General features: G+C 38.5%; 1 protein-coding gene across 4 annotated transcripts in view; it reads right to left on the reverse strand.

Annotated features, from left to right (window-relative positions):
• LOC116671265 (protocadherin-15) overlaps positions 1–17,871 on the reverse strand; it is a 173,982-nt gene that overhangs the window by 13,394 nt on the left and 142,717 nt on the right. For 3 of the 4 annotated variants that reach the window (XM_032502392.1, XM_032502391.1, XM_032502389.1), the window contains 6 exons: positions 16,023–16,253; positions 15,637–15,725; positions 13,879–14,055; positions 13,333–13,551; positions 12,158–12,166; positions 10,024–10,134 (listed from right to left, as the gene is read on the reverse strand). In XM_032502392.1, coding sequence (XP_032358283.1) covers positions 10,024–10,134; positions 12,158–12,166; positions 13,333–13,551; positions 13,879–14,055; positions 15,637–15,725; positions 16,023–16,253 — 836 coding nt within the window. Of the gene's footprint in view, positions 1–2,514; positions 6,048–7,016; positions 7,023–10,023; positions 10,135–12,157; positions 12,167–13,332; positions 13,552–13,878; positions 14,056–15,636; positions 15,726–16,022; positions 16,254–17,871 lie in introns of those variants that run through there. The other variant, XM_032502390.1, reaches the window with a different exon arrangement.

Here is a 17,871-nt window from a genome sequence, read left to right on the forward strand (position 1 = left end):
AGGTCCTCTCGAGACAAAAAACCCCAGAGAGCTTCTGAGTCGTGCACAACACACACACACACACACACACACACACACACACACACACACACACACACACACACACACACACACACACACACACACACACACACACACACACCTCCTACTGTTAGAAACAGTAGAGAGAAATTATTATCCTTAAAGAAAACACTCTACTATACTATAGATTAACACCAAATAAACTTACTACTCTCTTTTCTTTCAACAGTTGGTCTCTCACTTTTCTCTTACAGAGTTACTGTAGCTCCCTTGCCCTTTGCATAGTGACTCCTCAACTCATTTGTTACTTTTTGTCCTACCTGTTTCACTCTCTGCCCATTTTGGCCTTTTCTCACTAATTTATTGTGCATGTTCTTAATGTGGAATATATAAAATGTAAACGTAGTGAGAGATATGCCAAATATGCCAAATATTTGAGTGTTATTAGTTTACATAGAAGGTATAGTGACTTTGATATATATATATATATATATATATATAGATATATATATATATATATATATAGATATATACATATAGTATGGATAGATTGTGCACAGATGTGGGTAATTCCAAAGAATTCACCTTCTTTTTCTTGGTATTGTATAATTGTCTCATAGCTATTTGCTGCTTCAATGACCAGTTTCCCATGATAATGTTATCTGTAGCGAGGATCAAAGCTGTGAATTTACAATGACATGACAGCTGCTCCCTCTCTATGTCTTGTATCTGATTTTCAAAATTTATTTTCAATTAAATGCTGTTGGCTGAACATTGTAAAAAAGCATTGATTCCAAAGAAGATGCACGTTCTCTAGCAAAAACACACAAAAAGAACTAAAAGAGTGAAAGACGAATCTGTGTGTGTGTGTGTGTGTGTGTGTGTGTGTGTGTGTGTGTGTGTGCGTGTGTGCACGCAAGAACATGCAGCACATTGAGAAAAGCCAATTAACATAAAACATTTCCAACAAAGTCAGCTAAAAGAGTAGCACTGCTGCAACCTGGTTAATGCAGCTGTGTGTTTGTGTAAGTGTACATGTCCTCAGTTTATGCCTGGGCTCGTGTGTGTGTGTGTGTGTGTGTGTGTGATTGTCTGTTGATGCTTTGAGTTGAGCACAAAAATGTACAACTCAAGGTTTATAAATTCATCATGGTCATCATCATCATTTGTGTGTAGGAAGAGAAACACTTTACCAAACAACTGCCAACGCATGTGTGTGTGTGTGTGTGTGTGTGTGTGTGTGTGTGTGTGTCATAATAACATCTGTATAGATTCCACTGGAGACATGATAAATCCTTTTATCTCTTCATAACCAAAAAATAAAACCTTCAGGTTTTTTTTTAGCTGTACATCATGATTTGATCAAATTGCCCAGATATGATCATCAGTATCATGCTGGTCTTGCGGGACAGATGTGATTCTGTCACTTCACGATGACAATTTGCGTCTGGAGACACCTTGTTGAAACTGATTCAGCTGAAGGCAGTGAGGTCTGCTGCTGACAGGGCTATATCCACAGGTTTTTATTCCACTCAAGGCTTTGAGTACATTTTAGACATTGTTAAGGTACTGTAGGCGCTTTGAAGAGTGACACTTCACATATCTGGTTAGCTCTACAGCAGAGGTCAAATTACAGACGAATATGTCATTCCTCTTTCTGTTTAACAGCTACAGGAATTTAATCAAAGGAAAGGGAAGGGCCTGACATATCTTACAAGCTGTTATAGATGACATTCCTGGGAAGAGTCACCTGTGAATCTTATTCACGAGAGTCTGACTATTGCAATAAAAAAAAAATTTGTGCAATGTAACCGTGTATAAGATGGTATAACATGCTTTGCAGAGGACTAAGTGTGCATTTGTGATCAAATTTGATTTGATAAGGCAAAGACATTTACATTAAAACATGTTGAAAAATTCCACTGCCACCTGCTCTGCAATTTTATTATGTTGAAAAGTCCCTTTTCTTTAGCTTTTTATATGACATAAAACTGTTTTTGCAAAGACATCTGATGGGAATGTCTCTTTTATGATGTGATTTTAAAGAAGAAAAAAAACCTCCAGTGCTTAGTTTCATTTTTTGGCCTAATGTGGTTGTGTTTCCTATCTGAAGTGAGTAAAACATTGTTTTTCATCTTTAATAAGCTACAAATGTTGGAGGCTGTGAACATGACTACTTCTGCATACTTTTCTGGCACAATCCATCAAGCGAAAACAGTAGATGTCATTCAGTAGGTGCTCCATTTTGCACATGCCCATAGCACTGATGCTTCAATTCTGCTCCTCCCTGAGGACAAATGTGCATGCTGTCTTCGGGACTGTTTCACTAATGCTAATGTTAACGTGACACCACAATGAGGACTTTTTAGTACAAACTACAACAGTAGGTACCAGAACAGGTTAATGTGTGGGGGCAAATTCTAAATGTTACTGCTAAAGCACTAAGGCTGTTTTCTATGAGATTTCAATTATTGTCAAACAAAAAAAAAAAACTTTTCAGTCAGTACCACATATTTTATTGAGAAAAATGTCTCATGTTGATGTCTTTTTGTATTTTTAATATTAATTATTTCCCAAAGTCCCCACACAATGATTTTAATGAAGGAAACTTCAGGTAAAAGAAGCAATAGTAACCTATAGGAAACGTTCATAAAAATGTAGCACATAATGTGAATAAAAACTCTACAAAAATGTTTAAGACATGTTTCTACTCTATCTATGAACATATAGAACCTAAAACACAAAGAACTACCAACTAAATAAGTATTTCACAAAAAGCAGAATGGATACAAACAGATAACTTTAAAGACTGTTTCACTTTCCCCATGTCTCTGTTTGCTTTGTTTTTAATGTTGATGTCATGAAGTAATGGTATGAAAAGGTCAACCCTGTCTCCTACAAATTATGTTCATATAAAACTAATTTACAACAGTGAATATGTTTTGAAGGACACATAAAGCTGACAGGATTACATTTTTAGTCGCCATAATAAACAAATTTATAATTTAATTAGCATATAAGTCATAAGAAATGTTGATTCTGCACTGATCATGTCAATACAATATAGCTTTTTATTCAAAAAAACAACGTTGCCAGTGAACATAATCAAGCATGCAATTACGTTCAGTAGAACAATGTAATTGGAAATACTTATATATATTAAAATAGTAACATATTAAAGTAATTTGTAGAAGACAGGGTTAAGAAAGATGCATAGTTGTGCATTGACTCAAATTAAACAAAGATGGAAAGTTGTTTGTAGACAGCATGTTCCAGTGTAACAGTGTTCCAGCACTAGGTAACTACGTAATACTGATCAAATGAAGAGTAAAACCAGAATATGCCATGACTGATCATATCACTGGCTGCGGCCCTGTAACAGCAAAAGGCCATCCATACTAAGAAAATACCCCCCAAAAAAGCAACATGTCCAGCAAAGTTCAACCCAAGTTGGCAGGTTTACCCTTGTTCTCTCCTCCTCTGTTTGATTTTTTATTTTCACACCGACTACATCTAGAATAAGCTAGTCAAGAAGTCCAGAGAGTGTGTTTTAAAGCCCCCCCAAACATAGCTTCTCATAACTGCAAGTGCGTCCATCTACAACAAAGGGTCTTTGATTGATTATAATTTGTTGTTGACGAGAATGTCAATTACTTGGCATGGATGTAAAAGGGTCATGAAAGCAGTCAAACTGAAAATTACCAGGGCAGATTTTGCCACTTCTAATCACTTGATATCACAGCTCTCATCTGCAACTATTTAGCCCATTTACCTCAGTGTTACTAAAACACAAACAAGTCCTAGAAATTAATTTGTTGGCAAACTAAAATAATGGCAGTGGCAGATAATGAGTTAGCCCTTGAAACAACAACTATTTCAATTGTTCCTAGTATTTCAGGTTCACTGAAATGGGGACACACATTTAAAAATGAACTTGACCTAAATATCATTTGCATTTCGTCCGCCACTTTTTTTTTTAATCCTTCTCTCTTCTTGCAAGAGTCAGAGAGAAATAGTGTAGAATACAGTAACAGAGTGGAAGCCCTTTCCAGCGATTACATGACTGAATACATAAGGGCTATGCAGGATGTGATCTTTCTTGCTGTTTTACATCCCCTGCCTTCTCTTTTTTTGTTCACAAGTTCCATCATTTGAGAGAAGAAACATTTTTCTTCCACCCACATTTTTTTTTTTTGCTAGGCCTAGAATTTTTTTTTTCCCAATGTAAAAAAAAGAAGTCATGTTGGAAGAGCACAGTCCCAGTACGGTAAAGAATCACCAAATCATCACAGCATTCCGCTGAGCTATTTTGAGCATCAGTCCCTTGACAGACGCGGAAACTACGCAACAATGTTTAGAAATCCCCCTCTGTGTGCTTTCCATATCATAAAGGCAAAGGCTAGAGCATTGTAGACTGAGAGGGAAATCGTTTCTCAAGTTCTTCCACGATGGAGTTCATGTTTGGGTTGGGTTGAATCTGTGGAGGTGGAGGATCCTCTCCTCCTCCTCCTTCCACTCCTTCTCCACCTCCCCCTTTCCCCTCATCTCCTCCTGCTGCTGTTACTGCTAATTCATTCGAGTCAAGACCATCAAGAGAATCAAGAGAATCCATGGAGGCTCGGCTCTTCAAGACCTTTTTGAGCGGGATCTGTTTCTGATCTATCTGGCTGAACATGTTTGCCACCGACTTCTCAATGTCAGCAATGTTTTCAATGTTCTTTAAGATTCCTTTCCGCTCTTTTCGGGGAGGTTCGGGCTCCGCAGGTAGGGGTGGTGGTGGCGGCCGGAGGGACACGGGCCGCAGAGCCGGTACCTCCGAGAGCGATGGGAGTACAAAGGTGGATGGACGCAGCAGTGAGGGCGACAAAGGGGGAGGGAGAGGTGGAGGCGGTGGCGGAGGAGGAGGTGGGGGAAAGGGTGGAGGAGCCTGCTTTTCTACATGGTTGGAGTGAGAAGCAGGAGGGAGAGAAGAAGAGGAGGAAGGGCGGTGAGGAGGAGGAGTTGATGGAGGAAGAGGAGCCGATGTGGGAGGCGGAGGTGGTGGGGATGGAGATGTTGTTGTTAGTAGTGGTGGTGGTGGTGGTGGTGGTGGAGGAGTTGCCGGAGGATCAGGGATAAGCTCTGAATGGACCTGGAGTCGTTCTTCCGCACTCTGATTTCCTGTTAAATTTACCCCGAAGCGCCGCAGCACAGGAGGAGTTGGCTTGTGACTTGGAGGAGGGGTCCCTCCATCACTTTGGGTGACAATAATACTAGGAGGACCCTCTTTGACCTGAGCAGTTAGAACATTTGGGGGAGACTCAGGGAAAATAGAAAGTATGATATCAGGTGACAAAGATCCCCGTGAATCTCTGTTTTGCCTCTGCCTCATTTCCTGGACTGCCTGTTGCTCAAACTGTCTGGCTTGTTCTTTGACTGTCAACTTGGGTTCCAGACTTGGGCTGCCCATTAAGTCTGAATCCAACCCACGGTCAAATCCTGAATCCAGACCAGCATCTTTACTCTCCTTGAATTCGGCCTTTAGAAGTTCCAGCTCCCACTGAATGGGATCCATGACCACTTGCCGTCTCAAAGTGTCAAACATCTCTCTTCGATGTAACCTTGATGGGAGAGTCCAGCTGTGTCCAACCCCAGATCCCCATCCGCTGTCACTGCCACTGTACCCATTGAATCCCACATCTCCTCCAGGGGAGCCGCTGAGCCTCAGCCACGCCTCTCGAAGGCCTTTTCTGGAAGGGGAGACATTTCCAAGAAGGTCTCTTCTCCTCTGGCTTCTTCCAAGAGTCTCTGGGCTACTCAAAGTCCCGTCCTCATGGTAGATGGGATTTTTGATAGTCAGGGGGTTTTCATCAGAGAGAAAGGTGATGCTGGACTCCGACTTGGGCAGGTTGTTGAGTACCCCTCCATTAGCGACGCACTGACGGTGGGCAGCGATCGCTCGTGTGGCAAAATCTGAGATCAGACGTTGCCGGTCGCTTTCATCCAAACTGCCACCACTCCCACTACCAACATTGTGGTTTGACCGGCTGGTACATGCATGGAAGAAAATTTGAGAAAAAAAAGATGGAATGAAGGGAGAGGTAATAAAATAATTATAGATACAAATATGAAGGAGAGGAGTGTATAGTGAATTGGAAAGATGTAATTATATAAATCGAAGCTAAATAAATGGAAGAGGGAGATAGGGACTGAATGATATTCCAATAAAAGAGCAGCAATGCACAGAATGGTTAGATAAGATGTTTTTATAACGGGGAGAGACAACAGAAGGATAAATAAGGAATGGTAGAAAGGCAGATACAACAATAAAATGTCTGCTAGAACTGTTTGATAGATAAAAAGGAAAAAAGACTTCACATTAAGAGATAAATGAGGACAGGGGTGAGAGGAAATGGAGGAGGGATCTTGAAAGAGGTAACCGCATTTTCTTTCTGTGCTGTTTTTACCCGAAGGGCAAGAGATGAAGCACTAAAGAATAGTCTTGGAAGACAAATGAAAAGTATGCAAATAGATCTTATGTACGCTAAAAGTGGTGCACTACAAAGACGCCACTGCATCACGACTATAAACAACGCCAGATCGGTTGGGGCAGGTGTAGACAACTGTGTGTCATGATGTTTGAGAGTATGCAGATTTCCTTCCACCAAAAGACTGATTATATCCTCCTCTCTGGTCAAAGGTGCACTAGTCTGTGAAATATCTTTGTTAAAACTCTGCAGACTCTTGGTACTTCATGGCACATGGCTGGCTACGTCTATGCTATGAGTCAAATAACGCAACGTTACAAGAGTTTTGATTCATTACTGATCAGCCACAATCAACCTTCAGCAACACAACTTTACTCTCTGATCCACCTAGGTACAACAAACCTAGCACATGAAACAAGAGTGACCACTGACGAACACAAACACAAAACAAAGGCAAGAAAACTTTTACAGCATAGTATCAAACTACAGTTATCACAGATGTGAAACAATTTTCAGCATCCTACTCACTTTTGTCTGTTAGTCATGGACAAAGGTGGATGGAGAAGAATGAGAGAAAATGGACAGACGAATGCATCAGTCAACATGGGGAAAACAGGAAAAGTAGAGTGATGAAATGATAACAAAGAAGGATGTTATTCATGTTCAATGTTAAGAAAGAGCTAGTAGAAAAGGAGCCTTATACAATGAAAACCATCTACTTTTGTCCAGAAGGGCTGAAGACTTTGCACATGAACACTCTGATATAAGTTGTTGAGAGACAAAAGAGTATTTCTCAGTGCCTGCCTGGGGAATAAAACTGGCAACTTTCAAGTCATAACTTAATTGCCATACTGTTATGGTTGTCATTAAGCTATGAGATTAAGAATAGAAAAATGTCGCACATACAGTATATTTATTGATCTGTTATATAAAGGGCAATACTCCATTTTCAACATTGGGGAACCCCATTAAATATTAAGAGGTTACAGAGTGTAAAGGTTTAAGCAGTTAATAATGATTTCATCTTGTTTTGGCATCAAATGAGATCATTTATTTGAGTTTTTAATAAAATCATTATATAGTTGCAATTTTCTGTTCTTTCAGTTTCTTTTCAAAGTAAAAGTTTTAAAATCTACACTGTAGATATAATCAGTTAGTCTTAAAACTATTTTCAATATAATTGTGAACAATAAGGCTTTATTTTGTATTTTATTTCATACGTTGAAGGTTATGATTTAAAACGTTTCCTGCTGTTTAAAATTGAATGGTAGTCATTAACCATTATAATTATGGAGCAAAAACATCAAACCATACAGTGGCCTGGACTAAATAAATAAATATTATAACTATTAATATATAAATATTCCAGTAAAAAGTTGGTAAAAAACAAAAATAGGAAGGCATATTATACACATCTACTTATTGCTACACAGAAGACAGGATCGCTAATTAAAATTACTTTTAATTTAAGTTTAAAAAACATGCTTCATTTAATTTGCTGCTGAAACTATGTTAAATGACACTGAACTTCTCATAGGTAATTGAAAACAGACATTAAACCCAAAGCCTGTCAAGAGAACAGTCAAAGGTAATTACAAGAAAAAATAAAAAGCCTCAGAAATCACTCTACTAAGCAATTTGATAATGGACCTTAATTATGGATGCGGAAACTTTTGCACTTTTCCAGGTTTTATACTCTTCAAGGATTATTTAGTCTAAACAAGATCACAGTGATAATACAGAACACACACACACTAGTATTACACAAAAAAACGCATGCACGCACACACACACACACACACACACGCACACACAAACCAAAAAGACCCTTCTTACCACAATTAAACAGGCTCTACAGCTTATCAAAAGAATTAATTATTGCCCAGGGTGGTCTTTATAAATTACGGTCTGCATTTATTTCAATTATCTCATATCCAAGTTAATTTCCGCACACATTTTTCAGAGGATCATTTGGGCTAGTTAGTACACACACACACACACACACACACACACACACACACGCACACACACATATGCAGACACACACACACACACACACAAACACACTCTCTCTGTGTTACACACAGTTGGAAATCCCTTGTTGTCATTTGCAGACAGTTTCTACCATCTTGCATATGAATTGCTCTCATGTTAATAGGAGTGTGGAGGCATATCAAGGGCAGACAGGAATCCGGTGATGCATGTAATGTTGATAAGAGTTCCTCTCAACTTCTTCTTAACGCTTCAGTAAGAAATTATAAAATGAACTATCTGTGCATTGCCTTGAGTAAGTGTGTGTATGTGTGCGGTTGTTAAAACTTTCAGATAAAAGTTACTATGGTGTCTCTACATACAGTCACTATTAAACTCTTGTTTAACCAAGCCAAAATGTGTCAAACCAGCAGAAATTGGCAAGAAGATAAATCACAATAAATGTGCTAAGATACACAGAAATGGGGGTGCTACAGTAAGTGGTGAAGAAAATTTGACTAAATTGCACAATAACAAAGCAACATTTGGAAGCAGCATAGAAGATGGGCAATAATGCCCTTCAGCACTGATAGCACTTGAGATGTAGGACAGAATTAAGAAAAGCTTATTTATATTGCCTCAAGTTGCTGGCCATGGTTCCCAGCCTTATAACTGGGAACACTAGAATTTCTAAAAACAAGCATATTACTTGCAAAGCAAACATTGAAAGTACTACAATAATGATACAATATCATAATACAATAACAATATTGCAATTTGCAGTGATGGTTGATCAAGAAAAAGGTCACATTTGCATGATTATTATTTTTACAGTGGTACTAAAAGCAACCAATCAATGATCTTGAATTAAACTTGAGCGTTTTCCTTTCCTTTCATTTATATTCGTGATATCAATGTATGTTTTTTACTTTCCTGAGTCCTACTGGTTGTATTTAAATGTTGGGAACTATGAATCTCTCTTTGAGTTGCCCAACATAGTACAGGTCTTGTAGATATCAAAAGCTTGGCTTTTTTATTAAGTAAATTGTATTCAAATTGCATTAGACCCTCTCACGTGTCCTCTCTTTTTTTCTTGCACCTCAGCATCTGGTTGTGAGTGTGGTCACTGTTCCTGTTCCTACTTGTACAATGTTTGTGACAATTTATGACAATAACTGCCTAAAACTACTAGAACTGTTGGGTCCTTGTAAATTATGGAGTGTGGTCTAGACTTACTCTATTTGTAAAGTATCTCGAGATAACTCTTGTTATGAATTGGTACTATAAATAAAATTGAATTGAACTGAATTAAATTCTACTTCAGTGTGAAGAATGGTCACTGGTATCCAGAATTGCTCCATGTTTTGAAACTCTGAATGTTATATTGCTTATGATAAATGCTTATTTTCCCTTTATTTCTAGCTACTTTGTGTTATTGTTTACCATTGCCTTTTTATTTTCACACCAAGCTTTCAAAGCAAGAAAAGGTACACTCTCATTAAAAAAAATGTGAGCTAATACATCTGCTTTGGCTCATCAACATAAATGTCACTTTCACACTTACATGGCGTTGTCACCCAGCTCTTCATACAGGTTGTTGGCAGTGCCTCCCCCAGGTTTGCTCATTGGCAGTGCCATCTGGATACGGGCGGTCTTGGCACACTCTGCCTGGCGTCTGGTCCCAGCAGAGAGGAAACAGAGTTAGTTGCCGAAATTTAGAGTAAAATTCTGACCATAGAAAGTAGTGAAACGGTAATAATAAGGGAAGAGGGGGTTTACAGGATAATTTTGGTCTATCCATCTCTATCTGTGTCTTTAAGCAAGTCACCATGTAAACTACTAATTTATTTGTGTATATTTCAGTAATTGTGCAACAACAACAATGAGAATGTTTTCACATTTTACAATATGTTTTTTTTCTACAGTATAGTATAGTAGTACGTGTAGTGTAGTGTAGAGGTGTGTGTGTGTGTGTGTGTGTGTGTGTGGGGGGTTTCAGCTGTTTAGTCTAGGGGTGCGACCCCATTATTATTGACAAAATATTTGGATCGGGGATCGGAAAAGTTAACAGATCCATGGTCCAACCAGTTTTTTTTTTCTCTCCGTCACAGCACATCCTACATCATTCGTCAGCAGCATGTGTGTCGCATCTTTGAAGACTTGAGTTAACCGTTAAGCAACATGGAGCGAGCCAAAGAGTTGGCTGTGTGGAGATATTTTACGCTTGTCACACCAATTAGTTTGTTGGCTGTTTGCAATGTCTGCAAAGTAAATGTTTCGAGGGGTGGTGGTGGTGCTGAAAAGTACAATACTACCAATTTAATCAAGCACAACCAAAAGGACCATGCAAATGCAATACATTACATCTGTTATTTTGTCTCAGTTAGGAAAGTGATGTTTAGTTAGAAAAGTCTAGTGCATTTAGTCCCTTTCACATAGTGGAAGGAAGGTATAAGGTGGAAGGTATACAGATTATTATTTATTCAAAAATTGTATCAGATCAGTATCGGGTATTGACAGATACACAAAGCCCCGGCATCATTATCGTGTATGAAAAAGTCGGATCAATGCTTCCCTAATTTAGTCTGTCCACCATTGGGGTCCAGAAATATCTTAACATTTTTTATAATAACTATTGTATGAATATTTGCACAGACATGGATGCTTCCCAATCCCAGAGGAAAGAGCCAGCTGACTTTGGGGATCCCCTTACTTTTGCTCTAGCACCACAATAAGGCTGACACTTTTTTCTTCTTCCAGGAAATGTCTCAACTGTTGGATGTATTAACATAACACATTCCTGTCAAGCTCAGGATGAAGTGTAATCTCTTTGGTTTCCCTCTGCAGACGAGTTTCAGTTAATGTACAAATTTGGTTTGTTACCAAATACATACAAAACTAAGGACATTCCTATCAGTCTCATCTTACTTTGTTTGTACTGCTTAACAAATGTTAGCATGCTAACACACTAAACTAAGATGCTAAACATGGTAAACATTATACAGTAACTGTCTTTGTAAACATGTTTCTAGCTTTAAGTACAGCCTCACAGAGCTGCTAGCATGGCTGTGGACTAAGTCAGTGGTGTCCTATTCTTGACTTGAAACACTGTATACATGAGACTGTGATTCTTTATCAAATTATTTAATGTGGCTCTCTACAGGGCAAACTTTGCAATAAATATTCTGAACAGTGTCAATTGTAGCGAAAATTTAACTAATTAAGGACACATCAGTTTTTATTTAATTTTCCAAGATTCTCTGGAATTAGTTGCTTTCATTATTTGTGAACAAAGCTTCTGGAATGGGACATCAAGGTGGAAACTATTTCCCGGTACAACTTGTTCACTTCATGTATTACACACGCATGTCCCAAACCATTAAAACGCTACTATGTGACATGCGTAACCATCTGGCATTGGTATTCTTGTCCACTCAACATAAGATGACCTGAACTCCAATGTGACCACACACAGACATGTTTTAATAAAAGTCTCAGCATTGGACATTTACTGATTCTGTGTTCTTCAGGATTCATTTGTTAGATCGACTTTGTTTGAACGCTGTCCTTTCTGTTTCACCGCCCTTCCTGATTTCATCCATTTTATTGTACAGCGAAAGTCAATACATTAATCACAATGAGAGGTGTTTAAGACAGCCAGGACATGAATATTTAGGAAATATGTAAACAGTACTTACTCTTTGAATCTGGTGGCGATAGATGCAGCAGACGAGAAAGAGAGGAAAAGTAAGATGAGTGATTATTAGAACCATAAATCACAAAATACCTATTGTTAGCCAGGTTTACTAGTGGGACAATTATTAATTACTGTCATAGCAACAGAGACTTGTGACTGTTGTGCTGATGATCACTACTCTGTTTTTCTTTCTTCAAATCTGCTCTCTCCTCAGTCTATTGTTATTTGTCTTTCTTTCTCAGCAGGATGAGAAGCGATCTCCAAAATGCACTGATCCAGTTCATGCACGTGCGTGTGTGTGTGTGTGTGTGTGTGTGTGTGTGTGTGTGTGCATGTGTGTGCTTGTTTATGTGTGTTTGAGAGATGGATGAAATGAATAGCCGTTCACGGTGGTTAGCTAAACAAAGTATTCAAATTGGCACTGTGGGACAGGCTGCCATGCTGAATCATCTAGGGAAGTGACTGGCCCAGGTGATAAAATGATAAATAGTGCTAAAGGACGTCCTGTGGGAGAGAGACTGTCGGCGTTGTCTATTTTCTTGGATGTCTGCATTCACGCAAAAATTTATTCCAAATGGCTTGTCTTTGTTTGTATTCCTATTTGAAGTCAAATTCTCCTTTTTTAGATAGACATGTTTAAAGAACTTACATTCATATATACATAGATACATTATAATTTAGTAGAGACAAAATGATGTTGAAATAGATTAGATGGGTTTTATTCCAGGCACAATGACATCAATAGCTAAAATTCCTAACCCAGAAATACTGTATGTTAAAATACAATAGATTTAAAAGCTCCCTTTGGGCTTTACACAACAAGGCATGCAAGAGGAGTAAATATGGACAAACAAAGAAAAAGGAGATGGTTGCGCATTGATGGGCGCCTGAGATTTGTTAAGGACCGACAGATTTGTTAGTCTGTTTCTCAATACTTGTTGACCTCCCTACCCTTTCAGTTGCAGTAAACTGCACACCCATTTGTTCCTATTGAAGTATTTGGTGTCTTAGTTCTTTTCATGGGATTTGTTGCTAAAAAGGAAAGTATAGCATGTTGCACAACACAATCACAAGGACAGTAAGCTCCTACAGACTCATTCAGTCTACGTTGTCCCCGATTATAGTGCCATTTTTAATCCAAAACCGTAACAAATACTACACATAACTCGTACTTACTGTCTGTAGGTGATAATGACAATCAGTATGGCGGGAACACAGCAGATAATGATAATAACTGCCAGAGCCAACAGCGCCCCCTCTGTGTAGCCAACGGTCTGCACAGCTTTCTTTACACTGGTCACCACTTCAGGAGTTCGGATCTCCAGAATCCGTCCACCAGGAGGGAGGAAGGGCTGGAACTCTTTATTGATGTCCAAGATTTTACCATCAAGAAACCTTGGGGTCAGAAAGGCAAATGTAACTGGCACCAAGTATATTAAAAAAAAAGCATGTTATGCCAACATAGCTCCCAGTGAAAGTGAGCACAAAACGTAGAAATAACTTTTCTTCTTAATTGACTAAGCTGCCAAAAAGTACAAGATTCAACAAAATACCTGAACATTTGTGAGAAAGGCAGCAATCCAAAAAAACTAATTGAGGCCAGTTCAATTAGGAATGACTTAATTGTGATGTAATTTAGGTTAGGTCTTGCATCATTTTATGATATGAATATTTTTAGAGCTGCCATTTTACTTCTCATGGATTTGTTGGCAAAGTTCTTACTTGTAGAGTTCCTGTCTAGAGACAGCTCTATTTGTCAGCGGGTCGATGGCATAAATCATGAGGTCCGACTTGGTGTAGTCTTCCTGCTCCATTCCATCACCATAGTGATGCGGCCCGATGGTTTCCACAATAACCTTTGCTCCTGGTATCTGTTCCTGGACGTACCGTTCCAAAATGCTGCGGATAAAGTAATAGTGGATTTTGATTGGTGGGATCAAATTACTTTAACTTCTTAAGGATGAGGACATGGCCAACACATTAATGTACTGTGGTACAAAAAGTTACATCTTTGTGGAAACAGGCGTGTACCTACAATCCTCAGTCACAGCACTCACACCAAACAGACACATAAAAACACACGAGCTCGGCAGACTCATGCTGGGAAATATTGATTTCTGTCCCTCCAGGAACACCTGCTCACAGCAGGAACTGTCCCACTAAGTTGTGTGCATATGTGTAAGCGTAAAAGACAGAGACAGAGAGTGAGTTAAAGAGAAAAGGTGAAAAGTACTTTTAAACATTATAGAGTTACTGTATGTGCAAGGCAAAAGAAAACAGCAACCTGACTGAGCTTTGTACAGGGGAGAAGTATCACATTATTTGATGAATAATGCTGTTTGTGTTTGGTAAAACAATCTTGTTTTTCTTCAATTAAATAAAAAATACATTTGGCAGACTGTTGACAGAGATAAAATTACTTGATTCAAGCAAATTCCTAAATTTCAGGGCTCGAGCCCCAAATGTTTTGAGCCCAGCAATAAATGTCTTTAACAGAATGTGTAGGCTGTCAAAAGACAGAGGATAGGGGATGAATTCAAAGGAGCTTACTGGTAGGACATACGGTAGGTAACTGGCAGGACATACTGTAGGTAACTGGTAGGACATACGGTAGGTAACTGGTAGGACATACGGTAGGTAACTGGTAGGACATACGGTAGGTAACTGGTAGGACATACGGTAGGTAACTGGTATGACATACGGTAGGTAACATTTCAAAAATACCCATTGCGGTAATTTAGCCTACAAAAACATTCCTAGAAAAATATGTCCTCATATTCATATTCAAGGATCTGAATGTCTCAAATCTCAATACCAACAAGAAAAACATGTCAAATATAAAGACAAATTTCATGTGTATTGACAGCTCGGTATGTTGTTATTACATTAACAGGGACATTGTTTCCTCTGTAACTGTGGTCTAGCTGCGGTGCCTGTTTCAGTCCCAGTGTGGGTTCTAGTTCAACAAAGGGCTTCATTCTGACTAGGACCCTTCATTATGATAAAAACACTATTTTTAAACACAAGACTTTTTTTTCCACTCTTTAGAAAGTGATTTCCCCATGGAAGCAATTACAGCTTCACTCCTTCCTATGGAGACACATAACTAAGTCAATATAGAAGAACCACTGAATTTCAATACTGTATGACTTAACACCCACGCTAAAACCAAACTGTGACTTTTGAATTATTACTGACTTTTCAGGCTTGCAGTGACACTGTACATATGGACAGCATGATTTCTTTCTTTAACTGTATGACTGTTCTATGAAATTACTTATTCAGAGATTAAGAATTAAAATATAGAAAGAATAGTGGGCAACTTCACACATAGTCTAACAATACACTTTATGTAAGGACAGAAGGCGTCTTTCAAATGTGGGCAGCTGTCACTCACGGCACGTTACAGCCAGCTTAATGCTATAGATTATTTATTAATATATTATATAAAAAAACAAGATACAGTATTATGTACATTACCTGAGCAGCTTGTTTTTGTTTTTCTCCACATATGTTGGAGGGACATTTGATACGACCACCTGCATGTCCAGCTGGTTCACAACCGATACCTACACAACAGAAAAAAAAATCACTTCTACATTTAAACTTAGCTGACAGCATGCTAGATGTAAACTATTTTACTGAACCTCTGGTCAGAGGGCACCTCCACCAGCGGGAAAGAAAAGTTCGCTTCGGAAAAGATAACATTTCCAATTCAAAACTGCTCCAAGCTTGTGAATTAGTTTTCACATTTTTTTCTGCTTCAAGGATATTCTAGTCATACAACTATAAGAAGAAATGTAGAATATAAGATGAAGGAAGTGATTATAAACCTGCCACCAATGTCAAAAAAAAGATATACACACCACTATCTCCGCCTTGCTGCTGTGTCCTTGACCATAGTTGTCTGTAGCAACCACCTCAAACTTAAAATACGATCGCCTCATGTTGCGATACATGATTGCCGTCTTCACCACGCCGCTGTATGGTTCGATGATGAAGCCGTCTTTGCTATCTTTAGTGTCTTTACCGGCAGGAGGGGGAATGATCAGCCGGTACATCATAGAACTGTAGTTACCAGTGTCTTTGTCCAGGGCCTGTAAAATAAGGTAAATAAGAATCACTACACAGTGTCATTATTGTAACCATCATCATGACACCACCACAACATCATCATTATCACTATTAAAACAAAATGTCACCATCAACAAAACACTGATGAAGTTATTGTTGCCATTATTAAAATACTCAATTCCATTCCAATTTTCTGTGATGATTATGGTAATGATTGTGAGCCCTTCTCTTTGTGGATTCTGTTTGAGGTGTCTAATCAATATGTAGCAATGCCATGTAAATTGATTACTTCAGGATTGATATGCTGTCTGTCTTGTACTTGTCAGTCACCGAAAGGCCATACTATTGTGACTTTTTCTGGATTTTCCCTTCCCCCTGTTTGTGTTGTTTGTTGTAGTACTCTGAATCAGCAGCAGGGGGTAAAGTGGTGCTTTGAGCCGTATGCAGGTCTATTCAAATGTTCTGTCATTCCGACTAACTATCAAGTCCCGCCCCTCACTCACGCATATAGTACATGCAAACCTCACATTCATGTCCAGACACAGACACACACTCAGACAGACATTGATTTATTGCTGGGTCTTTACAAGAAGGGCTGGGAGTAAAGACTACAGATTCATGCTCTGAGACACTCACCACATCAAAGGTAAAACTATAATGGCAAGAAACAAAACAAAATAAATGATTTTTCTCATAGCCAGGGAATAAGAAAATGGAAGCAGAAAAGAAAAGAAGAAAAAAAGGAAACAAGAAGGTAAACATAAAGAAGTGGAGGGAATAGGAAGGACTGAAGGAAGAGGGGATGTACAGATCTATTTTTTATGTTCTTACTCGCAGATTTAGGATAACCTTTCAGCAATAATCAGTAACATCAACCACCAACTGCAGCACAGGTGTGACTACAGACCTGATTATATTCCATTGCACCTTGCAGTAAAAGAAAAAGAAAGTACTAAACTGTTGGAAAAATGTTGCTGTCTCTTTAGTTAGCAGCAGTGTAAAAGTCATTCTAAAGTCATAGCTTGATTGCCTTTGCTCTGTTGCATCATTTCCTGTAAGTTTTTGTATTCTAATAAAATATAAAAACACTATATTCTATAGATAAGTATATAAGTACATCATACATGTTGTATACCAGTAGGATGCAGTATGGAATTGGGGCATAGTTTTGACTTTGTCGACTATCTTCCCCATGATGTGTGTTGAGTGATAGTATCTTAAAAATAAATACATGGACAAAGAATTTACACAAAGTTAGAAAGTGCTGTAAACACTGATTTTACAACATTTTCACTTCTACTTTAATATTTTGCCCATTTTAAAAAGAATTCAACAAAGTGAAAGCCAAAATAAAAGCAATCACTCCTGCACACCTGAGCCTCAGTAAAAGCATTTTTACAAGATGATTGAATCACTTGGTAAGTAAGGCCATTTTCAGACAACCTAGTGAGAAAGAGAAACGTAGCCTCCTCATTAATGTGAATGCAAGCACTGGGAGGTGCCTAAGGAGAGCTTTGAAAAAACGTGGAAAAGGCAAAAAACACTGTGTTTGCCCATCAGACATAACCTGATTGTCATAGTTCTTCCGTTTATTCTGGTATTGTAATAATGGAGAATGAAATGATTGTTGCTGTAGTAACT

The sequence above is a fragment of the Etheostoma spectabile genome, chromosome 21 (genome assembly GCF_008692095.1).
Source record: "Etheostoma spectabile isolate EspeVRDwgs_2016 chromosome 21, UIUC_Espe_1.0, whole genome shotgun sequence".
NCBI classification, from domain to species: Eukaryota; Metazoa; Chordata; class Actinopteri; order Perciformes; family Percidae; genus Etheostoma; species Etheostoma spectabile.